Source organism: Ananas comosus, linkage group 16 (genome assembly GCF_001540865.1).
Source record: "Ananas comosus cultivar F153 linkage group 16, ASM154086v1, whole genome shotgun sequence".
NCBI classification, from domain to species: Eukaryota; Viridiplantae; Streptophyta; class Magnoliopsida; order Poales; family Bromeliaceae; genus Ananas; species Ananas comosus.
In genome coordinates this window covers 1,886,145-1,912,917 of record NC_033636.1, presented here as the reverse complement: position 1 = coordinate 1,912,917, position 26,773 = coordinate 1,886,145, and the positions used below count along the sequence as shown (strand labels likewise).

Here is a 26,773-nt window from a genome sequence, read left to right as displayed (position 1 = left end):
CGTGCCGACGGCAGTTACAGTCTCTCCATACAGATCAGCCCTCCTCTTCAGCTCCTCCACGACCAGACATACTACCGACACCTGCTATGATAGAGCACGAGATCAGACGGGTGGTCGAGACGCAGAACACTCAGCCAGTTATTGAGGGTGCTGTTATCGAACATCTCAATTAGTTAGAGATCATAAAGCCTTTTTGATGAGCATGCTGTTGATCGTGGTCGCGGTCGCGGTCGTGGTAGGGGATGTGTAGGTAGACGTGGTCGAGGGACTAAGAGGAGAACATGACATTATATTTTTGTAAATTTTAAATTACATCGAACTTTCTATATTGTTGAAAAACTTGTTTTAATTTTTGATATTCTGTTGTGATGATATGGTATCCGTGTCTATTGATGTTCTGTTGGATTTATTGTTGTGTTGGATTTGTTATTGTATTGTTGATGTTGAATTTCTTGTATTGTTATATTGAATTTGTTGTTGTGTTGTTGATGTTGCATTTCAGTCGTTTATTGTGCAAAGCTAATTGTAAGTGTGCTGTAACTCTACTGAACACGGTGAACCATTCACCGTGTCTCAACACGGTGAGCTGTTCCCCGTGTCTAGACACGGTAAACGGTTTCCCATGTTTAATGTATTACCCCCGCCCTTCGTATATCCACTAAGTCTGCGCCCTTCGTATATCCACCAAGTCCACCAGTATTGCTGTAAGTCACATAGTAAACACGGTGAACCATTCACCCTGTTTAGACACAATGAATAATTCACCGTATTCAACTTAACTATCTTAACCCAGTCCTGCCCGCATGGCGCTAACGTGACGCCTGCATAGCAGAGCTAGGGCCATTTTTGCAAATATAAAATTACTTGGGCTATTTTTAAAATTAATTTTTTCCAGGGGGCCAATTGCAAAAAAAGCCTGGCATTAAGCTTTATAATACACAAACTATAATTGTAAGTTCAATTATTGCTACTATGCATTTATGTAAACATATTATACTCTAATTTAAACATGACCTTTCTACTGGTTTATGCATTGCAGTGCTGATTGGAAAATAAGAATCAGAAGCTCGATAAATGAGAAACAATGTTCATTTGTTTCGCCCCCTCCTTCCAAATTCAATTTATTTTGCAACTCTTGACTTGTTCTTATTGACCTGCAGTAAATCAGCATTTCTGATATATAAGCTCAAAGAAATAGGAAAGATCTTGGAGAATGATCTTGCAGCAATTGCGATCAATTTGATCCGCTAGACAGCAAAAAATCTGGAAAGGCCACATATTCTCATTATTGGAAGGAGACAAAAGAAATAGTAAACTTTAAATGGCTTTTGATAGCAATAGAAAAGCTTTTTCTTATCTAACATTCAAGAGTCTAGTTTGTAAATAGGAATCTTTTTATACTCACACTGATCCGATGATTTGGATGTAAATTCCTCAAAAAAAGAAAAAAAAAAAAGAAAAAAAAAAGAAGAGGACCATCTCCTCATTACATCCTTGTGAAGTGCAAAGTAAAGAAGAGTTAATAGTCACGCCATAGAAGGTATACATGTACTAATGAGACTTAAAAATGGTGATTATGAATAAGCTCAGAAGATATCTAGATAATTTAGTAGGGATGAGTTCACAGAGGGTGTTTACTACTTTGTTACCAACTATGCGGTATATGTTATTTAGATACGAATATGATAAATACATAACATAACCGATATATAAATATGAGTTTGGCTTGTATGCTTCTAATGGCACCAAGCATTTGGTGCTTGTCATTTTTTGGCCCTTGGATCTAACTTTTTGGCCCTCGGGTCATGCACAATAGGCAGCCTATTATTAGCCACCATTTTTAACTTCCAATCCGATGGCCAAAGTCTTGGATCCAAGAGCTAAAAACTCACAAACACCAATTCCTTGGTGCTATTAGAAGCATTTCAACTTAATACTATAAAAACAGGCTAAAAGAAAGAAAAACACTCAACCCCCTCAATATTGGTTCACTTTGTTAACTTGATCCCCTTCTATCATTGTTCCACTAGTGTACCATACAAGAACATATAACACCTCATTCTCAAACACATCATACTTCTCAATGGCCAAAAATGTTCCCTCTTCTCTCCAAATTCAATCTTGTTTTGTGGAACGTAGGATACTCTGGCCCATGTACTACATCTCTGTCTGATGAAGAAAGGCTTTCAAGCTATTTATTAGCCAGGATAATCTTTTGAACCAAGCATGCAATCTAATACATGGCCGGGGCAATAGCTTAAAATAATGGAGGAATATTAGAGGGTATTACTCCTTAATTCAAGCCAGCATAATGAACAAGAAGTATATTTCAACGTTAACATCTTTTAAACCATTATTGATTGGAGATTGGAGAGGCCTATGGAGGCAGAAAGCCTTCACCTCTTCATCCAAAAAACTCTTTCATCTTCTTTGCTAGTATAAATATACTTTCTTCAATTTTATATCAAGATTTAGACAACTGAGACCCCCTAAAGCCGGAATACAACCCAATTAGCACTTCTTTTAAGCCGTATCAACAGAGGAGATTCAGGAGTTCCAGGAGAGTAGTATCGCTACATCGATTTGCCAGGTACCCTCGCCATGGAGGGGCAATTGCCTCTCTAGTAAAGTGCTTTGTGCATGCCTCATCTTACGCTAGCCAAATTCTATTTACTTAATATTAAACTTTATTTTATAATATTTATTTATTTATTTGCCAAACTTTAAAATTAAATAAGTCGTGTCAAATATTTTCAGCACCATATTCTCACAAAGCAATGATGAAAACAAGTTACAAATTGCACAAACAGTGAGAGGTTAAGTGTAAGATCTTAAAAGCCTTTTTTCTTTCTTTCTTTGTTTATTTCACAACAGGGGAGGGTTAATGGTTAGCTAAGCACCTCAAGCGCCTCAAAAAAGGGATCACGCCCAAATAGATCTCCCAACTTGAACATGCATATCAATTACTTTTGTTTTCCACTGTTGTGAATTTCTCTTTATTGTGTTCGGTTGAATGGAAATAATTTCAATTCTTCAGTGCGCTAGCCTGAGTAACATGCATATGACCCCTAATTGCAAAAATAGTTTGGAATTGCTAAACGATCTCAAGCATAAACCCCCTTCTCTCCTTCTCTGCGCCAGCAAGCCGCTTTAACTAACCCAGTTAAATATCCCTTCTAGAGAGGGTTCCAAGTCATCAATAAATTTGGTAGATTAATATGAAAATAGAGGCTCAATGCTTAGATTATAGGATCTGATGCAAGTGGAAATGGTGGTTTCATGGATTTTTCCAATTACATCATTATGATGCCAAAAGACTATCTAATGGTTTGTTTATCTTAAAAAATTGTCAATGTTGGCTGCTAGTTATTACAATTGCTTGTTTTGTATTCTTGATTGAGAAAACTTCAAATACCCCTCTTGTGGTTTCACACTTTCTCACTTTAGTACCCTGTGGTTTAAAATGTATCAAGTTAGCCCCTGCGGTTTCACACTTTCTCACTTTAGTACCCTATGGTTTACAGTGTATCAAGTAAGTACCCTGTGCTTTAAAGTGTATCAAGTTAGTACCCTGTGGTTTCATTTTTCTCTTTTTATTATCCATCTCGCTAATTTTTTTCCGTTAAATCAGTGACAAAGTTAAAACTAAAGGGTAGTAAAGTGAATATTCGATAAACCTAGGTAGGTTATCTAAAGTTTTTTGTATATAATTTAATGAAATATTAACGGAGGAAAAAAAAATCAGTGATAAAGTTAAAACTAAAAGGTAGTAAAGTGAATATTCGATAAACCTAGGTAGGGTATCTGAAGTTTTTTATATATAATTTAACAAAATATTAACAAAGGAGCCGACAAAAAGAGAAAAATGAAACCACAGAGTACTAAATTGATGCATTTTAAACCACAGGGTACTAAAGTGAAAAAGTGCGAAACCACAGGGGTGGTATTTGAAGTTTTCCTTTCTTGATTATACAAGTAAATATAAAAGAATACAGTATTACACAAAAATTAGGATTAGTATGGAGCTGCATCTAATTAAATCATTATCTATCTGCTTTTCATGATGAATTTGAATCTTTTCCAAGAAATTGTTCAAATTTTAGTTATTCTAAATCTTCATTCCACATCAAATAATACAATGCGGACTAGAATTTTCCTGTGACTCAACCTATACCTTCGCAATAGAAGAAAGTATTTGGTTTTGCCTAAACAATGTGTTACTAAGTAGAGGCAATAGCTGAATTAATTATCCCTGTCAAAGAGTTTGGTTTGTTTTGCTCTTCAAGTGCTCTAGGGGATAATTGCCTTGCTATTAATATGACGAAATGTTAAACCTGTACACAACTCAATAGATCATTTCCTTCATCATGCTACATGACATGTATAAGAGTTAATGCATTGTTTACGACATTTGCAAATTTATGTTATACTTTTCAAGTCTCATTACCATTCATTTATATTTTCGAAGAACAAGAAAACAACAAATAATTTAGAAGATTCAGGGAGAATTTTACACATACCCATTAATATCATTACGCGCCTGTCCGCTCGCACAATTTGAGGTTCAGCTGCTATCTGTTAGTGTCTGCATGATGGTTGCAATCCTGAAATATTTAAGAATTTAATTTCAAAATATCCAAGTATATTCTGGTTCTACATTAGTTTGTCACATATTGGCCTCTCTCATGCTATTAGTATGACATCAGGCAGACAAAAGTCTTTCGACTTCACCATCACAAATTTAATTTAATATGAAGTGACACTCAAATTGCAAAGATATTTGAGTTTTGGCTTTCAACTCCTACCTGCATTGTTAACAGCAAAAACAAAAGGAAATATTAGTCAAGACTAACCTTCCTCTGATGCAGAGTACATTGTTTAAAATTTCTGATAATTTCTGCAGTTGGTCTTTCATCTGATTCTGATCACTTTGTATTGATAATTCGGTACTCATGAACTCTTCTATATTGGATACCACTACATGTAGTTGCGTGTCAATTTGTTCAAGCAAATCCCTATATGACGATAGGCCGGTTAAACTGCCGACCACATTATCAATATCAGAATCTGTGGAGTTTTCAGAAGCATCAAAATCCTGTTTCTCAAAGTTGGCAGCAATATTTGCGCTATGACTTCTCACTTCAACAGAGTAATTTTCAGCTGATTGCAGGATAGCAGCCAGAGAATCCTTTGCTTTGTCTGCAACTTCACCAACATGAGACTTAGTGGGGGCGTATCGAATCTGATGACTGGAATCTTTCTGAGTGATTTCACGTTGCATGGCGACATGTTCTATCAACTTGCTTTCTTTCAGAGAAATTGCCTGAAACCAGGTAATTTTTAACCAAGATATGACATTGCTAGGGATCTGGAATATGGGTATGGGTTCGTTCTCAAAGAACATAAAAAAAAGGCAATAATAGGTTAAACGCAAAGACAGAAGAATTCAGTTCAGTTTTGGTCCTTGCAAAATCTCTTAAAGGAAGTTAAATTTATAATATTGGAATGACTAGAAAAATGTTGAATCTCAAAACATTTTGACATTCCAACACATTATGAGATGATTTTGATTTCTTTTATCAAAAGCTAATTTCACCAGTTCGTGAATATAACTGAGAGGTGGTTTTGCACAAGTCACAATTAGAATAGGAAGGGGTACCCAAACAAGGATCCCATAAAATAAAAATAGGATTTCATTCAGTGGATAACTTTAGATTGTTAAAGTAAAAGAGAACAAGAACAATTAGTCTCACTAACACGAGAAGCCAACACGTTGCAGCATTTTTTTTCCAAGTAACAAATATCGGAGATATAAAGACGGGTTTTTGGCGCCTTTGTTCTGGAAGGTTCGGAAAGTATATGCGGTGAAATGATAAGCCTCTGTAGCAGATGAATGATGTTCCCGTGAGCTGGGGTTAAAATATCATAAATAAGCCCCAGAATTCTCTTGAAATATTTCTCTTCGATCTTATGTAAATTCTTAAGCAAAAGCAACAACGAAAATCTAACAAAATATGAACAACAAGAGCACAATCGAGAACAGCAAAAGGTGTAATCGATCAATTTACCACGAGTGGTCGATACTATGATAACATTCATACAGGTATATATTTCTCTGCGATTTGACACAAATATAAAGTAACTCATAATTTTTTTACTGAAAATATAATCCAAGTTTTACCTCATTAATTTTTGCCGAAAGTTTATCAAGCACCTCGATGCGGCTTTTTGATTTTTCCAAGGCTTGCATCAACTTCTTCTTTTGTACAAGTAGCTCCCTCGCATCACCTTCTTTACCAGCTAGGACGCTCATGGCAGCTCTTCTCTTTAGATTCTCAGCTGTCTCACTCAACCGCATAAGTCTCAATCTTGCATTATTTGCTAGGATAACAAAAGACAAATTTCTGGAATAAGAATAATAAGCAACAATATTAGCTCGAATCTTGTGCTTCTACAATTACAGGGGAACCTAATGACAACTTGGAAGAAATAACAGAAATTGATGAGTGGGAAACCAGTCTACAAAAGTCCAGTATACTTCTGATTCTAAGGAAAATACTAATTCACCCGTTAAATAACAACATCAATCTAGTAACTATCTAGAATAATCTTGACGATTTACAATAGAAGCATGAAAACCTCTTGATTTAAAGCCTTCACAACCCCCTTTTTGACAGAAGGCGGTAAACTTCTAGGCAGCTCACATCATCATCAATTAATAAAGGCAAATTTCCTTCCCAATATTCAATGGAGTTATATTTCGAATAAACTAGTAGATAGGATTCTACAAGCTGGTTAGGTGATCTAGACATTTTGAGATGAAGCCGATAGAATATAGTATGAAGAACAAAAACAAATTCAAGAATATTACTACAACAGGACTTGCATAAAACAATTTGGAAGGTAGAAGGTAATTATAGAGGTGAAAAATCAGTAATCCAGTGACGGGAGACAATAAAACACAGATTCCATGTCAAGTTCATTCAGATATAGCAGCACTAAAATCGTTCTGCTCTTGCAATAACCAGACAAGGAAATAAAAAAAAATGCAATTACCTAGAAGTGTAAAAGAATGCTAATTAAGTTCAAGATTTATGCATGCAAGATGAGATTTTTTATAAATTGTTCGTCGTATATACACACACACATACATATAAGGATAGCTCGAGCAGTCCTTTGTAGTATACAACTCAAAACTGTAAGCAAAGCAGGAACATTAAAATATAAATAGAAACCAAAAACCTAGGAGGGGTGCAGGCAGATTTAAGTCTGGGATGTGTGCATTCCATACAAGAGCAAGCAATCTACTCTTGACAGTATCACCGCATTTCATTAGACAACCTCTCGATACCTTGTTCTTCTTTTTACTTATCATTTACTGAATTACTGCCTAGTAAGATCCCCCGTTAGTCAATAAGTATGCCTAAACAGTCTTGGATGCTGTTGCAATCTTCTCTTAGAAAACGACTGTTTTGGACTGGGCCCAAATCCCTTTCCATCTTTTTTTGTTTTTGGGTATCATCTTTTTTCTTCAACCTGCACAGATATCCTTCTTGTTATTGTCTTAAGTGTTAAAACCCAAGTACTTGAATTTCTGTACACGTAGTTATTCTACTTGTTCTGCAGTGTTGTCTCTATCACCTTGAATCTTGGCCGACCTAGATAGGTCAACTAGCACAGTCCACGGGAAAACCAGTCGATTGTAGTTAGGCTCTCAGTTTAGGCAGCAAACTGTGGACAGGATTCAAAAGTTTTGATCATTGATTGGTTTGGATCCTTAGGTTGACCAGTAAACCTAATGAGCAGTTTTCCAATTTCAATATTTATAATAGAGAGTTTTCCTTTTTTAAAATATCACAGCAATTCCTCATCCATGTTTTTCACAAGAAGATATAGTCTATCACTAAAAGATTGATTTAAGTGCTTACATGCTTCCTAAAGTTGGTTCATGCTTTCCAAATTGCAACATATTTAACCAAGGGTTTTTTTTCCATATAATTCTTGTACAAGTAGATATGGCCTGACCTTGTAAATGTTATATCATATGATTACTCAGCATACACTTAGTTTGGAAGGCTAGCAAACATAAGAACTTAACTTCTTCCGAATATTCCCTACATGATATCAGCATCATTACAATACAACCTAAGAAAAAATGTGTTCTCCTAGACTCTTACACTTTCAATACTTTAATTTGGTTCGTGTATACGAACTTGTGATCAGCATTCCTTCATAGAAAGTAGGGATGTCTTGGCATCATGCTCACAAGTAATTCCCATTTGCTTCAACCATTTAAGTACAACGGATTTAACAAATTACACCTCAACTCTAATAATATAATTGCACAATAAACATTCTATTTATAACAGTACTTTATTTATCAGAAAACAAACATATAAACAGTATTATTACTTGGAGACAAAATCGTTAAGCAGAACATTGAGACTGCATGTCTATTTGTTTCTACCTACAATATTTAGGATCACATAGTCCAATGTTCTTGGTTCTTATATGGAAGGAAATAGAAACATTGACTTTATCTCAGCTCTAATCTTAAATTGATTATCCTATTTGAGCACTTGAGCTCAAATAGTCTTGTGCTCGTCACAATATTCAACTAGGAATATATCTAAAACTAAGAATTACTTTAATTTTGGCACATTATCCAATTCGTGTCATATTTTAAGAATTGTGATTATCGGGCCTTTCCTTCAAGATGCACTTGAAGATGATAAATGGTAGAAATCTAACTTTAACTAGTTCTTCCGGTTTCTAAGATCAAAGAGGTTACTAAGCGAACCTAATTTCAACTATATAAACATACAATAACTTTGTAAGCTAAAATCACTATTAGTTTAATTCTCCCCTCCCGCCCCTCTCTTTATTCCCTAGCCCACCCTCTTTTCCTTCATGGCCGCTTGTGGCCACTTCTCTTACCACCTCTAGTCCTCTCCTTTATTCATAACCTTTAATTACCATGGATGTTTCACCTCCATCTTTGTCACTTCCCTTCATCTTCCTCCTCCTCCTTCCCCCGCCTTATCCTGGCCTCTCACCGTTAGTCCTTCTAGCTATTAGGGGGTGTCCTTCCTTTTGGCGAAGTGGTCGGTTCTCGTAGAAGTTCTCAGGCCCCTACCGCAGCATGACCAATTACGCGATTGAGGTCACACGAAAAGAAAATTTTTGCCATGCTAGCTTCCTCTACTTCCTCCAGTCCCCACCTTCATTTGGCCAACGACCAGTCCTTGCCCTTGGATGCCTCCTCTACCCCGTTTGACATTGATTTGTTTGCGTCCCTTCCAGTCGATGCCCTTCACAAGATCACGAAGGACTGCAGGCTTATTTTCCTCAACAATCCCTAGTTGGAGGTGACAGGTGTTTGAGCTTTCCAACAAGTAGAGGATCAGCTCATATCTTCCACTATGGTCTTAGGTTGCAATTTTTGGAATTATTTTGAATTTTGAGGCTCTTTGCCTCCTTGAGCATGCATTATGGATTTGAAAGAATGCATGCTCACTTTCCACGAGATGCTACAAAGTACAAACGCCATACTTTCTCTCTTTTTGTTACTGTCCTTTTTTTTGGTAGAGAATAGCTATAACTTTTATTAATTTGCTACATGGGAAAAATGAGGTATTTTCTTTTTTTGGGTTTAAAGTAAGTTGATACTTTGGAAGGAGTATCCTTGAGCTTTCATTCTTCCCCTTTCTTAACAAACCTTAGGATTATACTCCAACCCAAAACATAAACAGAGACAACGGTAATCTTTCTAAAAAAGAACTTTATTTTCAAAAATTCTAAGATAAGTTATTTGTGAACAATGTGGATATCATTTAAAAATGGTTCAGTTAGAATCGGACTTTTGATTGATTCAGGCACTTGGGGTCCTATGGATGAAGATATGGTTTCTATGGACCCCATTCAATTTCATTCAGAAGAGGAGCCTTATAAAGATCGTATCGATTTATAAAAAAAAAAGAAAGAAAGAAAAAGAGAAAAAGAAATATGGTATTTGCAAATAGATACTTGAACTTTAAAAGTTTGGATTTTATGATCTAACATTTATGAAATTTCGGTTTTAGTTACTCATCGCTATCGCCAACAAGTAGAGAAATTGTCGCTTACACCTATGCATTCGTAATTTTCATCTCTACCACCTAAGGGATTATAGCCATTCGTCTAACAAACTTTTGAATGGTTCTATTGAAGTTTATGAAACAGGATGGAGGGACATTCTAAGCGTGGTGTGGATGTATAAGTGCAGTCAAGACATAATTTCCTGAAATTATCACAAACAGCAAAGCACTGAAATCGCAAACTTCTAAAGTTCGAATACCTATTTGCAAATATCCAAGAATTCAGTTGCCTCCACGCAATTGTACCTGTTAAATTGTATTACCTACCTACAGTTTTCTTTTGGTGAAAATGCATGGAACTTATCTGAACTATATGACTCCCACCTTTCAAAAGCATATTAATTTTGTTATATAAGTTCTCAGTTCGTCTAATTTGAACTATTTGATGGCTAATCCGTTACTAAATACAGGCACATGAAGCACTACTTGCTTTAATGAGAATACACTCACGTGAGATACTCTAATCTAGTCTGTTAAGATAAACGATGCATCCAAATTCTGTAACAGAAGGGCTCAAATCAAATAAACCAAAGGTTACAGAACTTCTAAAGATTAGGTAGTTCTCTTTATAAAAGGGTCTTCCGTGCTTTTGTCCTTTTTAACCTCTACATTTTCTACATTCAATATTTTAAATTACAATATTAAACTAGCTAGCCAGTGTTAAATAATGTAAAATAACTACTATTCTTCAAAAACTTAAGCTACCAGAGAATGGTGATCTTAATACTTACATTCAACATTACTCTTCGCGCCTAGACTCGAGACATTCTGATAGGGCCAAGAGTGAAACAGAATCAAAAGGGAGAACTTTATATTGGCTATTTATTACAGGCTAAAATAGGTCCAAATTTCTGCCCTGCGACAATAAGCCTATGGGACTAATAAATTGAGTTGGATAAGCCGAATAAGTTGAGCGGGGCTGCGGTCCTCAATAGAATTAACGGCAAGAGATCCACTAATAGACCTAACGTCCAGATGGATTGAGTCAAGTTGAAACTTATGAATGCTATGGCTGAACCCGTAAGTACGATGGACGTGCCCTTCGTATCAGGCACACCTGCTTTTGAAATAGTTGGTTAGTGCTTATGATCCCCAATTCAAAATGAGTACAGAAACTGCCAGCATTCTGTGTGAAACAACCGTTGTACTCTAAAAGCTTAAGCTGTTAGAGAACGGTGTTTAAATAGTTTTATATTTAACACTCCCCCTCACGTCTGGGCTCGAGACTTTCTAATCGGCCCATGACGTGGGCTTGAATTAAATGGGAGGAAATTAATATGTTAGGAGCCTGGCGTGACTCGAACTCAGGACCTCCGGCTCTGATACCATGTGAAACAACCGTTGTACTCTAAAAGCTTAAGCTGTTAGAGAACGGTGTTTAAACATTTTTATATTTAACATTCTGTATCAGAGAAAATGATTGCTGAAAACCAAATAGACGAGAGAGAGAGAGAGAGAGAGAGAGAGAGAGAGATTGTAAGTACCTTTGGATCGTATTAGCTCGGCTTCGGAGTGGAGTTGGTGGATTTGGGTCCGCAGCTCCTGCGTTCGGGTTAGGTCGTGGTTACCGCAAGCGACCACGGAGGGCGCCGTCTTCCTGCGCCCTACGGACGGCGCCGGACGACCCCTCACCGCCGGCGGCGGCAGCAGCGGCGGCGATGCTACGGCAGACCTTAAAATCATTCTCCCCGTCCGTCTCTCCTCCGCCTCGCCGCAGCGTCCGTCTGGAAGGTGATGCCACAGCCCGAAGTGCTTCAACCGTCCATTTTGGCTGACAGAAACAACAGCCTGTATAGGCGTTGGAGGGCAGCAATTAGGATCCTCTCGAGGAATCACACTAGCACCGTATCGTTCATTACTAGTGTAGTTACCCGTGCGATGCGGCAGGTAGATATTATCGAAACAATCATTATTTCTATAAACTAATTAATATTAGTTTAAATGGTCGCCAAAATTTGGTAAAAAATTATTAAAGATGATATTTTCATACTTATTAACTCAACAATCTATATAATCAAACTNGACTACTCTCGATATGGCTATCTCTACTTGCTTAAAAAAAAAAAAATTCTAAAGCATTAGATGCCTTTAAGGCATATAAGGCTGAAGTAGAGTATCAACTCGAGAAGAGGATAAAAGTAGTCAGATCAGATAGGGGTGGTGAATATTTTGGTAGACAAACAGATAAAGGCCAAATTCTTGGGCCTTTTGCTAAGTTTCTGGAGCAGTGCGGAATTGTTCCATAGTACACTATGCCAGGGACACCTTATCAGAATGGTGTTGCTGAAAGAAGGAACCGCACATTAATTGATATGCTCAGGAGTATGATTAGTAATTTTACGCTTCCGATATCATTGTGGAGTGAGACACTCAAAATTGCCATGTATATTCTTAATCGGGTCCCTACTAAAGCTGTCACTAAGACTCCTTTTGAGCTTTGGACAGGTAGGAAACCCAGCTTAAGATATTTTCATACATGAGGTTATCAAGCTGAGACCAAATTGTATGATCCACAAATAAAGAAATTGGATTCTAGAATCATATCAGGATATTTTATTGGTTATTCAGAAAGATCCAAGGGGTATAAGTTTTACTGTCCATCACTTCCTATAAAGATTGCAGAAACTAAAACAGCTCGGTTTATTGAGGATAGTGCAATTAGTGGGAGCTCTGAACCTCGATTCATTGAATTTGAGGAAATTCAAGAGCATTCGAATTCTGTACATGACAGACCCACTATTATCTTTCACGATTTGAGGGTTCCTATTCCAGTAGAACAACAAGTCGTTTTGGAACCACAAAATCATTGTGAACCTATCGTTGATAATTCACATCAAATGTACAAGTGAATAATTCACATCAAGATGTACATGTGGATAATCAGATAGATTTAAGAAGATTCTCAAGACAGAAAAGACTGGCTATATCCAGTAATTATATTGTCTATCTCTATGAGAATGGCTAGAGTTTAGATGATCCTCTTAGTTTTTCCGAAACTATAAATAGCAGTAATTCTACGGAATGGTACAATGCCATGAATGATGAGATTGAATGCACGAACCACAATAAGGTATGGGATCTTGTTGAGTTACCTATAGGAGTTAAACCCGTAGGATGCAAGTGGGTTTATAAAATTAAATGGAACTTCAAAGGTAACATAGAGAGATATAAGGCCCGACTTGTGGCGAAAGGGTTCACTCAGAAAGAAGGTATTGACTATAAAGAGACTTTCTCTTCAGTATCTAGAAAGGAATCTTTCCGAGCTACACCAGATGAATGTCAAAACTGTTTTTTTAAATGGGGATCTCCAAGAAGATGTGTATATGAATCAATATGAAGGATTCTCGCAAAAGGGAAAGGAGCATTTGGTATGCAAATTAAAGAAATCAATATATGGACTAAAGCAGGCCTCCCGACAATGGTATTTAAAATTTAAACAAACTATTTTGACTTTTGGTTTTAAGGAAAATATTGTTGATCAATGTATTTATCTAAAGGTTAGTGGGAGTAAAATAATTTTATTAGTCCTTTATATTGATGATATTTTGCTTGCCAGTAATGATCTTGGGCTATTGCATATGAGCTCAGTGTTGCTCCTGTCCAGAAAGGGGATAACTTAATACTTTTTAGTGTCTCTAGAACCAATTAGAAATTGAACAGATGAAAAACATATCCTATGCCTCTACAGTTGATAGTCTTGTGTATGCACAACTGTGCACACGTCCGGATATTGCTTTTGCCGTTGGATTACTTGGCAGATATCAAAGTAATCCAGATATGGAGCATTGGAAGGCTGCTAAAAGGTTATGAGGTATTTGAAATGAACTTTGGATCATATTGCATGTTACGATACCACATCACAAATTTTTTGGCTTAGGAATTTTATCACAGACTTAAGAATTGTGGACTTCGGTATTTATCCAATAAAGATTTTCTGTGATAGTTCAGCTGCGGTTTCCTTTGCCAATAACAATAAGATTACAGCAGGGTGTAAACACTTGGACACCGAATATCTTATTGTGAGAGAGAAGATAGATGAAGGTTATATTCAATTGAATACATCAGTACCAAGTGTATGATTGCAAACCCAATGACCAAGGGGCCGGCACCTGAGTCATATACAGATCGTGTTAAAGTTATGGGTTTGATTAGTTCTTTTGATGTATAAATTTGTAACATCTATTTTTTTTCAATAAAGTTTAATGCAGCTGTGTTGGACCATTTAATAGACATAAAGTTTCGTCTATTAACGAATGAACATATAGTTTAAGTTCATTCATAAAGTTTTGCCATATAAAGTACTCGGCTAGGAGATGAAGATGATACGGTAATTATGGAAGGAAAATTTCGTTATGAAGATGTGGACCACCATAATTCCTATCATTGTAGTCTTTTAGTTTGAGCTAAAGATCAAGTGAGTTCTAAAGTATTTGACCATAAAGTTTCTAATAATGCGCAATAAAGATTGGAGTATAGAAAATCCATTAATGGAATATGATTAATATGAGCCAAGTGGGAGATTGTTAGGATTTCCATATATTGTTGCCTAATTAATCATATTTAATTTAGGATTTGCTATAGATAAAGGTCAATCCTAACAGATTTAGAACTACTTGATATGGTATATTTTATCCCTATCCCATCTATTTCAGATTTAAATAGAATCCTAATCAGACTTTGATGGGAAGTCGATCTGGACTCTATATAAAGGGGTATTGGTCCTGCGACCTTCTCGTACGCATTCTGGTGAAGAATTACCATCGGTTCCACACTATACGGTAGAGTGCCTGAGACAGGGGGAGAAACCAAATCACCCAAGTTCGGTTCGTGACTTTCAGACCATAGCCGGACTTCACGCTTCCGCAAGATTGATCAAGAATTTCTTCTCTATGGCTCTCTGTGAGTTATCTTATATTTTTGTTTTGATCCTGAATTTTGGTATGTATTTATTTTCGGTTTTGTTTTTACATACCTATAAAGTCTATCATTTATACCTTACGAGAAAGGCGAAAGGGAGTACGGCGGACGGAGGGAGCGACACAGTAAGGTGAAGATGAATTGCCGGGTGCCGCGAGAGGATCATGCCTCGGAGTTCAACTCGTCGCAGATTACTCGCGCAGGATTTCCGTCCGGGTCGCCGACGTCACAGCGCGGACGTCCCTGCACAGACCGCATTCGTGTGCCAAGCACCTGGATCCGGACTATTAAGGGGAAAAGAAAAAGGAGAAATGGTGCAATTTCGCGGCGCGGCAAATTGCCATTTCGTCTAATTTTGGGCAATCATTCGCCATTTTGCAGCTATTCTTGCTAAAATATGCACAATTTCTTCTCTGCCATCTCTTCTCCTTTCATTTTTTTTTTTTTATAACATTCCACCAGTGCTTTTATTGTCTCCATTACCATATATTGTTGCTATTAATCATATTTCATTTAGGATTTTAGCTATAGATAAAGGTCAAAATCTAACAGAATATTAGAACTAATTGATCTGGTATTTATTTTATCCTATCCATACCTATTTCAATTTAAATATGAATCCTAATCAGACTTTGATGGGCAAGCGATCTGGGAACTCTATTATAAAAGGGTATTGGTTCTGCAAATTCTCATACCATTCTGGTGAAGAATTACGCATCGGTTCCAACTATACGATAGAGTGTCTGAACATGGGAGAATCAAATCATCCGTTCGGTTGGTGACTTTTCAATTACCATACCGACTTCACGCTTCGGCAAGATGATCCCAGAATTCTTCTCTATGTCTTTCTGTGATTATCTTATATTTTTGTTTTGATCATGATTTGTATGTATTTATTTTTGGTTTTTGTTTTTACTACGCTAAAAGTTAATCATATGTGTATTTAGAGACATAGTTTGCATAAATATTAATAACATCGTATGTCAGCTTTATAGAAGTGTGCTGTTCATCAATATTTGCCTAGTGCTAATCAGCTTTTTTTAGCTTGGTGCCTTATGCGACTTGTGTCGTCATGCAGCAAGTGAAACGACTCCTGTATTCCATAGGATCTGAGACGTTCTAATAGTATGTGCTCTTAATAAAGATTGACAAAGGCCAAATAGGGAAATTACTTTATGACGACTGACCAGATTCGGATTGCAGTTGTAAACCGAGACTCGATTCGGCGCTGGTTGTTGACTCGAATCTGCAGGCGTGTGCGACTCTGATGTCTGATTAATCCGGCAGTCGATCCGGAAACTAGGTCGGGCGATAAGCGTGGATGAGAAAGCACACGGGATCAGATCCCATGCTTATTAATATTGAGCATGTTACTATGATCTAAGGTTGCGTTTTGGTTCGCATTCTGAAAAGATATAGGAATAAGAATATCGGAATCTTATTCCAATTTCATCCTAATACTAAGAATGTGGATCGCTGGTGTTTGGTTCCGATTATGCGGTAATATTAATAGCTCCATGTTATTAATATTACAAAAATATAGTACAATTAATTAATTAATTTATTTATTTATTTTAATAAGTGACCAGAAACAGTTTCACAATATTCTTTTTTCAGAAAAAAGGGAGAGAGATATAAAGTTAGAGAGAGAGCAGCATAATATGAAACAAAATAAAAAGAAAAATATAGTCGAAAATTAGAGGGAGTGAGTAAGAGTTGACATTTTAATAAAGAGATGAGAGCAGAGAGCATTAGTTAGAGGAAAAAATAAAGTTGAATTTTAGAGAGAAAAATAAGTTTAGAGAGCGATATAGTTAGAGTGTAATTAAAAAATAATATCAATTAACGCGGGTAGGAAAGAAAAAAAGAATTCGACATAATTAATGATTACCCATGCTGATTAATACTGAGGGATACCTTACCCTAATCCCTCAAGGGAATGATGATTAGCTACTTTAGGTGACTTATTCCCAGTGAATCCAATATTACCCTTTAGAACTCTAGTGCGTTTAGCCAAACCGCCATATTTTTTATCTCCATTGGATTTACTAGTTAATTTTAAAGATAGCGGGCGAACCAAACGCCACCCTTAAGCTCATGTGAAAGTAGGTTTAAATTTTTGTGAGAAGATGAACAGGCGCTTAGTGGCTTATATTGCTTAACTGTTAACTTTTTTAATTTGCAAACGTTGGGTGTATCTTCGGGGCTTTTTGCGTGCAATACTGAAACTTAAGGGACAAATTGCTAAATTAGAGGAGTCATTACTTGTTCTTTTGTATTATTTGCAATTTTGGTCGTTTTATATTATTCGTGTCATTAATTTAATGTTGACTATTGACCTTTGTATGAAACGTGCTTGTGAGCGCATATGTTTTGTTTCAACATCAAATTTTGTTGACTTCTTATCAAGTTAATTATATTTTGTCAATTAGAATATATAGTTTTAAAATTTAAATTGCGATATTATTTATAAATTATCAGCACATATTCTTATTTGACGCGGATGACATGACAATTAATAATCTTATAATTGTTTTCGATTATTTATATTTGGGCCGGCAGAGATTAATTAATTATTATTTCGATAGTTCGGTGGCAGCAAGCGGGCCTAATTTATAAAAACTAATAATTTAATTTCTTTAAAGTAGCGCTTCGAATAATTTTCATGTCAATCATTGGCAAGCAGCTAGAGTCGATATTTTATTACTTCAAATCTGTCGGTTGTGCAAGCAAAGGAGTCCCCGACCGGAAGAAAAGATAAATTAATTGCTTTAAGATGTGCATAGGGCAGAAATTGCACCCTAATATTATTTAGTCTGCTCCAAAGGAGTCTGAATAAGTAAAACTGGATGGTGTAGGATTAATGTTTGTTCGGTTATAACTTCGTTTGTAAAGAAATTTGCCTGGCATAAACTGACAATTGTCTTCATATGGGAAATTTTGAGATTATCACAGACCTACAGAAGTTAAAATTATCTTAACAAAAGATTGGGGGCATATTTATGCTACATAACTCTGCTCCCAACCGAAGGGTTGTGATGTCATATAAACTATGCATAAAGAATGAAATGAAAATTATAACTATACTATGCTCCAGAGGGGTTGTATGTCATTATAAGTGTATTTTTCTAATTTTGGTGTGGTAATCTTTATGTGTGGTATTTTAATTGACAAAAATGCTTTCAGCTATGCACTCCATATTTTTTTTCCCTATTGTGAATTTATTTCTATACTACTAATGGCTAATATTCGACGAGTGAAGAACAGATCATTTCTTTGGGCTATATGATTTTTATATTTGGCTCGTACGTGCTGAACAACGCCTAAGATAGTCGGGCCAATGAGCTCCACAGTCCAGGAATTCGCGCAAATGGGAGCGATCCCACCATCTTAAAAGTTTTGAGCTCATAAAGTCAAAGGTATCAAAAAGCTAAGGGGATAAATCCCAAATATGATAAAGCACAAAGACATCTAAAAGCCATTGAGGAATCAATTTGTCACTCCGAATAAAGTCGTTGCACACCTAATGGTATTAAATTCTCCACGAATCTTTCCGAAATGGCATCATTCGGTCAAGCATCATTATGGAAATGCAGATATTGGGCAGGCGGGACTCATCCGCACTTGAGTAACATCTCTGATTCATTCTTAGTGCAGCTTATTTTAAATTCTTTGCATCTGAATCGACTGCTTTTCAGATATCTTATAACCATCATCAAGATATAATGGTCATTAATGATTGCTTGACCATGTGGAAAAAATAAAACCAAGATTAATACAGAGACACAAAATTGCAAGTTAGACTTTGTTTTCAAAGAGACATAAACGTCTAGAATGGTAAGGACAAGAATGACTCAAAAGAAAGTAAAGGAAGTTCGGCATTCTTGGCTACAAGGCCATCAATGTATTGAACTCCAAGTATTTCTTTTATCAAGAAAAAGGGGTTCATATAAAGAGGATCTCAAAGTATTCAAAATGCCTCCGAGAACAAAGGTAAATTTCTAGTTGTTGAAGCATGAGTTGCATTGTAGTTTCTTGTTCCAATCTACATACTTGATGCACATTGCCACTGGGAATTTCCGTGCAGGGATTTCAGAATCAAACGAGAAATAATCCAGTAAAGTTGAAGCACTATACTATACGCTGAAAGATCCCAAACTAAAATAGAACTTACTAGAAATTTTAGATTGATTCTTTTCTACTATCATAATTTTGGATTTAGAAGATATTATATTTCCAAATTTTTTTAGGAAGAATTTAATTTCTATTTCGAACTTGTTTGGATTGGGATATAGTTTCATTTTAATAATAAAGTTTTCTTCCTATCTTATAAAATTACAATAGTTGGCCTCTGGTGTTTTGGCAAATTAATCTATATAAATTATTTTTAGATGATTCATTTAGTAAAAATGCATTCTCATATGCCGGAAATGTTGATCAAAACGTGAGGCATTAATAATAAAAAGTCACCATGTTGTGGCTATAAGCAGGTTAGATCACATCTCACAAACAAGAGAATCACAAAGATTAATCAGAGAAGCATTTAGAATGATTTGTGACATTCTCTGACTTTGAAGGTGTGTAGACTGCAAAGGGAAAGCATACCAAAACCTTTTTCTAAAGCTGCTAAATAGATGTGATGGGAACATTAGATTGATTTATACCGATATATGGCGGACGCTTTCTCGATAATCAATTCTGGCCATAGAACTTTTTTCTCACATTTACTGATGACATACTCGCATATAGTATCCTCTAACTTGGCTTCAAAAAAAAAAAAATTCTTTTTTTCTAAAGCATTAGATGCATTTAAGGCAATAAGCTGAAGATAGAGTTCAACTTCTGAGAAGACGGAAAAAGATAGTAGATCAAGATACGGGGTGGTGAATATTCTTGGTAGACAATGAACAGATAAAGGCCAAATTCTTAGGCGGCTTTTGCTAAAGTATTCTGGAGCAGTGGGAATTGTTTTCACTATTACACATATGCCAAGGACACCTATCAAGAATGGTGTTGCTGACGAGGAACCTCACATTAATTGTATTATGCCTCAGGAGTATATTCGTAATTTTAGCGCGTTCCGATATCATTGTGATGAGACACTCAAAATTTGCATTATATTCTTAATCGGGTCCTCTACTAAAGGCTTCAGCTTAAGACTCCTTTTGGCTTTGGACAGGTAGAAACCAGCTTAAGATATTTTCATACATGAGGTATATCAGGCTCGAGACCGAAAATTGTAATGATCCACAAATAAAGTGAATTGATTCAGAATCATATCAGAAATTTTATTGGTTATTCGAAGATCAAGGGGTATAAGTTATTACTCGTCCATCACTTCCTTATTAAAGATTGCAAACAAAACGCTCGGTTATTGATGGATAGGTGCAATTCCGATGGAGCTTCTAACCTCGATTCATATGAATTTTGAGAAATTCAAGGCATTCTCGAATTCTTGTCCATATCAGACGCACTATTAAATCCTTTCACGATTTTGTGAGGTTGCCTATTCCAGTAGAACAACAAGGTCGTTTGGAACACAAAATTCATTGTGAACCTACGTGATAATTCACATACCAACAATGTCATATGAATAATTCACATCAAGATGTACATGTGGATAATCGATAGATAAGAAATTCTCAGCCAAGCGAAAGACTGGCTATATCCAGTATTATATTGTCTATCTCTATAAAGAATGGCTAGAGTTAGAATGAATCCTCTTAGTTTTTCCGAACTATAAATAGCAGTAATTTACGGAATGGTAAAGATGGCCATGAATGATGGATTGAATCGCACGAACCACAATACAGGTATGGGACGTTGTTGAGTTATCCTAAGGATTAAACCCGTAGGAGTGAAGTGGGATTTTAAAATTAAAAATGGAACCTTCAAAGGTAACATTAGAAGATATAAGGCCGACTTGTGAGCGAAAGTGTTCATAGAAAAAGTATTTGACTTATAAAGAGATCTTTCTCTCAGTATCTAGAAAGGAATACTTTCCGAGCTACAGCCAGATGAATGTCCAAACTTTGTTTTTTTAAATGGGGATCGTCGCAAGATGATTTGTATATAGAGATGCGATTAAAAAACTATTAAAGATGACATTTTCATACTTATTAACTCAACAATCTATATAATCAAACTCAATAGTTTAGTGAAAAAAATAATAAGATTATAAGAAAGGACAAATACAAAATTTACAATTTGATTACACATAACAACTCAAATAAAAAAAATTGTTACAAGTTCAAGTGAGTGTTAATTGAAAATTAAATAAAATTGAGGGCCTATTTCAAATGGCCTATAGAGGATCTCTCAGTAAATATTTTTACCAATTTTTTTTTAATATTAAAAAAAAGCCAAACAAAGCCAAACCTGTACATCTCCGGACCCAATTGTGCCCTTATGCCTGGCGAAATTTTGATGAGTGAATGAACCCTGAAACCCCACAGAATATCTCATGAGCATCTACTACAAACCAATCTGAATTATAACAGAGATGTGTAACTTGAGTTACCTCTAACATGTATGTAACAGTCTTAAATCCTGAAAAAAAAAAAAAACATAATTAAACAAAACAACACCTGAGCAGAAGCAAATACCCTATAACAAAAGACCATGGATAAAAAGTTGTGATTTTTCAAAACCAACTTCTATGAGGGTGATTAGGAAACCCAGCGGGAGGAGAAACTGCAACAAAACAAATTGTAATTCAAACGAAAAAAAAGCCCCAACTTAAAAGAAAAGGAACAGTTGAGAAAAATCAAGCAAAATTTAGAAGAATTTAATGATAAAAATTCTAAATTTTTTATCCAAATCGGAAAAAAAAAAAGGTTTTCACATCTTTCTAGAAACCAAAATATCTTCAAACTTATCCAGGAGAAGAAAAGGATCCAAACTTCTCAGCTTAGGCCTGCAAATCACATAAACCCCATCAAATTAACACCCAAAATAGAAAAATCAAAAGGTACATATATAAAAAAAAAAGAATGAATTCATGAAAATGACTTTTTTTCTTTCACAAGAAGTAATTGATTCATCTGAAAAATCAATCTCAAATAAAAAAAAAAATTAGCAAAATAATAAAAGAATGAAATGGTGACTATGAAAAGACAAAAATGTATTCAAAGTTGGTAGACTAATCAATTATGATTATAATTACCATTAATTGATGAAACGTTAATGTAGATTACCATTAATTCATGAAACATTAATAGATATACCAGAGAGGAGAGGGGTGGGGGAGATGAAGAGATGCCTAATACAGTGAGAATTAAAGGAGAGAGAATTAACACGTTATTTGGGATTAATAGAATATGTATAGGTATAGATTATCTATCTATTAACCTAAGAATGAAGGGTTTCTTGCCACGTGGCAAGAAATATTGTGGATTCATTATGTTTAATAGATAAGCTAATCACATTTCTTATTTTCAAAAAATATAATAGAAATATTTTGGCCAATTTGTATAAAAAATTCACTAATTTTGGGCTTTTGCAAAAGTGGGCCACCTTTTTTGTTTTTGCAGATTCAGTCCGATTTTTCAGCAAACTGACCAAAATGCCCTTGTACCTTTTTCTCTTTCTTCTTTTTTTTTTGTCGTTCTTTTTTCATTTCTCTTCCCAGAGAGCAATAGAGGCGGAAACACCACCCCTGCCCCAGCGACGTTGCCCTCGCCCGCTCCGGCGACGTCGCCGGCAACGAGCCCCTCTCCCCTGCCTCGACCGAATCCTCCGACTCTGCTTAGGCCGTGCCGCCATCCTCTTCTCCACTAGGGCACGGCGACGTTGAGACGCATGCACTTCTTCTCCACCACGCGTCGGAACATCGAGACGTCGTCGGAGGCGGCGAGATCACCTCCGACGACGTCGCGGTGGTTGCGATAGAAAGCAAGGGAGGGAGAGGTGGCGACAAAAATATATATATATATATATATAAAAAAATAAGAATAATAAAAATAAAAATAAAAATTATTTTTTCTACAGAAAAGATTAAAAAAATATAGGAGAAGGAAGAAGATGATGAGAATTGCACTCTCAAAATAAAATTACACTGTTTTAAAAAAAAATTTACACTGTTTTTAAAAAAATTGGACTATTTGATATAAAAATTACACTCTTTTGAAATAGATTTTACACTCTTTAGATCAAGATTGCACCATTTAGAAAAATTTTACACTATTTCTTTTCTTCTTTTTTTTTTTCCTCTTTCTTCTCTTCTTCTTCTTTTTCTTCTTTCTCCTGCAGGAACAGTTTTCTTTTTTCTTTTTTTTTTCCTCTTTCTCTTTTTTCTTCTTCCTGCAGGAGAAGCTTCCTTCTTCTTTTTTTTCCCTCTTTTTCTTCTTCTTCTTCTTCCTCTTCCTCATGTACGCCAAGTTCTGCCACCCCGCCACCAACCTCTTTGCCTCAGCCGCACCCGCCTCGCGCGGCTCCGCGGCACCCAGCACCTACCCCCAACACCGCTCCGCCGCCGCACCGCTCCTTTTTTTCTCATTCTTTTTTTTAAAAGGTCAAAGCGGGCGTGGCGGAGTGAGGAGAGGAGGGAGGCGGCGGAGCGAGGCGAGGAAGAGGGAGAGGGAGGAGGCGGCGGAGCGGAGCGACAGTAGGTGGAAGAGGATGCTCGGGTGCCGCGAGAGCACATGTCCTCGGAGTTCGACTCGTCGCAATTCTCGTCGCAGGCGTTGTCGTCCGGGTCGGCGACGTCACGCGCGGAGTCCCTGCACGACGCCATTCAAGTGCTGCAAAGGCACCTGCGATCCGGCCTAGTAGAGGGGAAGAAGAAAAAGGAGAAATGGTGCAATTTCGCCCAAAATTGCACCATTTCGTCTAATTTTGCACTATTTCGCCCAATTTTGCACTATTTCGCTAAAAATTGCACAATTTCTTCTTCTCCATCTCTTCCTCTTTCATTTTTTTTTTTTTTACACCATTCCACCAGTTTTTATTGTTAGGATTACCATATATTGTTGCCTAATTAATCATATTTAATTTAGGATTTGCTATAGATAAAGGTCAATCCTAACAGATTTAGAACTACTTGATATGGTATATTTTATCCCTATCCCATCTATTTCAGATTTAAATAGAATCCTAATCAGACTTTGATGGGAAGTCGATCTGGACTCTATATAAAGGGGTATTGGTTCTGCCACATTCTCATACGCATTCTGGTGAAGAATTCCATCGGTTCCACACCATACGGTAGAGTGTCTGAGACAGGGGGAGAAACCAAATCATCCAAGTTCGGTTGGTGACTTTCAGACCATAGCCGGACTTCACGCTTCCGCAAGATTGATCAAGAATTTCTTCTCTATGGCTTTCTGTGAGTTATCTTATATTTTTGTTTTGATCATGAATTTTGGTATGTATTTATTTTTGGTTTTGTTTTTACATACCTATAAAGTCTATCAATTGGTATCAGAGACATAGGTTGATAATATTAAACATCGTATGCAGCTTTTATAGAAGTCGTGCTGTTCATCATCTTTTTCCTAATGCCAATCAGTTTTTTTTTTACTTGGTGCCTTAGCGACTTGTGGTCGTATCAAGTGGAAACCGACCCTTATTCCATAGGATCTGAGACGTTCTAATAGTATGGCTCTTATAAAGATTGCAAAGGGGCCAAATAGGGGCCAAATTATTTATGACGACATGGACCACGATTCGGATTGCAGTGTAGACCGAGACTCGGATCTCGGTGGCATGGTTGTTGACTCGAATCTGCACCGTGTGCGACTCTGATTCNAAGAAGAAGAAGAAGAGAAGAAAGAGGAAAAAAAAAGTAGTGTAAAATTTTTCTAAATGGTGCAACCTGGGCCTAAAGAGTGTAAAATTTATTTCAAAAAAGTGTAATTTTTATATCAAATAGTGCAATTTTCTTTAAAACAATGTAAATTTTGTTTAAAACAGTGTAATTTTATTTTAAGAGTGCAATTCTCATCATCTTTTTTTTCTCCTACATTTTTTAATCTTTAAAATAGACAAAATAATTTTTATTTTTATTTTTATTATTCTTATTTTTTTTCTATAATTTTTTTTTGTCACCACCTCTTCCTCCCTTGTTTTCTATCGCAACCATCGCGACATCGTCGGAGGTGATGTCGCCGCCTCCGACGACATCTCGGCCTTCCGACGCGTAGTAGAGAAGAAGAGCTTGCGTCTCAACGTCGCCTTGCCCTAGTGGAGAAGAGGGTGGCGGCGCGGCCTCAGCAAGGTCGGAGGATTCGGGTCGAGGCAGGGGAGACGGGCTTGTTGCCGACGACATCGCCGGAGCGGGTGAGGGCGACGTCGCCGGGGCAGGGGGTGGCGTTTCCGCCTCCGCCGCTCTCTGGGAAGAGAAAAGAAAAAAAGAATGACAAAAAAAAAGGAGAGAGAAAAAGGTAGAAGGGCATTTTGGTCAGTTTGCTGAAAAATCAGACCGAATCTGCAAAAACGAAAAAGGTGGCCCACTTTTGCAAAAACCCAAAATTAGTGGATTTTTTATGCAAATCGGCCAAATATTTTCTATCATAATGGGACGAATAACTCTAAACGAAACTATTTGATTTGATTGATTGAAAATACCATGTAACTAATATTACCGGTGCATTACAGAATTTTTTCTGACTCCCTGCAGTACACGATAGAAATTTCTGCATCCTTCAAAACTTCACAATTATATATTCTTGTTTTTTTAAATTATTTTTTATTGTCAAATTATTCCTAAAAACGCTATTTTTTAAAAAAGATAATACCTAATATACTCTTTAAAATTTTAAAATATCTAATATACTTGATTTTCAAAAACCCCTTCAAATATTTCCAAATACTTAGGTTTTTCTAATAGGTTTGGGATTTAGAAAAATATTTTGGTAATTTTTAGATCAATTTAAAAAATTTTGAATAACAGTCAAGGATAAAAAAGCGAAAGTTTCTTTTTTCAAATTATACTTTTGCTCTTGAGGGTTTGAGGAGATTTGAAAATTTAGAGGGCATTTAGAAAATAAAGGATAAATTTGAAAAAAAAAAAATTAAATAGCAATATATAAGAAATTACTCGTGTGCACCGACCGTCTCTAGGGCAAGTGGCAAAGAGCTTGGTGGGTGGTACCCGAGATCCCAGATTCGAAGCCTAGTTGTAGCACATTTTCAGCTAAGTTTATTTAAAAAAAAAAAAAATAATAAACGAAGCCCCTTAACCTATAAATAAGTAAACATTAAATGTGAGTTCTAAACAGTATACGTGTCGATCGCTTGCAACCCTTTCGTCGTCGCTCTATAAAAAGATATAAAATGTGAGTTCTAAACACTATACGTGCCGATCGTCGGCAGCCCTTTCTCGTTGTCGTTACCTGCTCCGATTATCGTACAACCTATCTATAGAAGGGCATGAAATGTGAGTTCTAAACAGTATATGTGTCAATCTCCAGTAGCCCTTTCGTCGTCACTTTCTCTCCTCATTGCATTTAATGCAACGCGTCCAGTGTTCTCATGCACGAGAGGACCGGCGGCTGGTTAGCAGCCTGAGGTTACCGTCCCTATCCATTCTCTGTACTTTTCTCAATTTTTTTTCTTTTCCTACTTCTTTCCCCTCTCTAACAGATGTTGCCGGTCGTTGGTGACGGGATTGGCCACCGGCCACAGGTCTGTGCACCATACCTAAGTTCATGCGGTTATACGGTGCTCTCTTCTACTCCCCCTCCCCTTCACATGCTTCTTTCTGTCTTTTCTAAGTCCCT

At 36.4% G+C, this 26,773-nt stretch overlaps 1 protein-coding gene and 1 long non-coding RNA gene across 2 annotated transcripts; both read right to left on the bottom strand.

Annotated features, from left to right (window-relative positions):
- LOC109722575 lies at nucleotides 873-25,320 on the bottom strand. Its single transcript, XM_020250669.1, has 6 exons — nucleotides 25,104-25,320; nucleotides 11,621-12,058; nucleotides 6,182-6,381; nucleotides 4,854-5,323; nucleotides 4,521-4,604; nucleotides 873-1,154 (listed from the first exon to the last, which is right to left on the bottom strand). Exons 1-5 carry the CDS (start codon nucleotides 25,318-25,320, stop codon nucleotides 4,565-4,567), a joined length of 1,365 nt encoding a protein of 454 aa, XP_020106258.1. The 3' UTR covers nucleotides 873-1,154; nucleotides 4,521-4,564.
- LOC109722567 lies at nucleotides 6,951-8,751 on the bottom strand. The gene is made up of 2 exons (XR_002219507.1): nucleotides 7,642-8,751; nucleotides 6,951-7,536 (listed from the first exon to the last, which is right to left on the bottom strand). It is a non-coding gene; the product is annotated as an uncharacterized LOC109722567 (long non-coding RNA).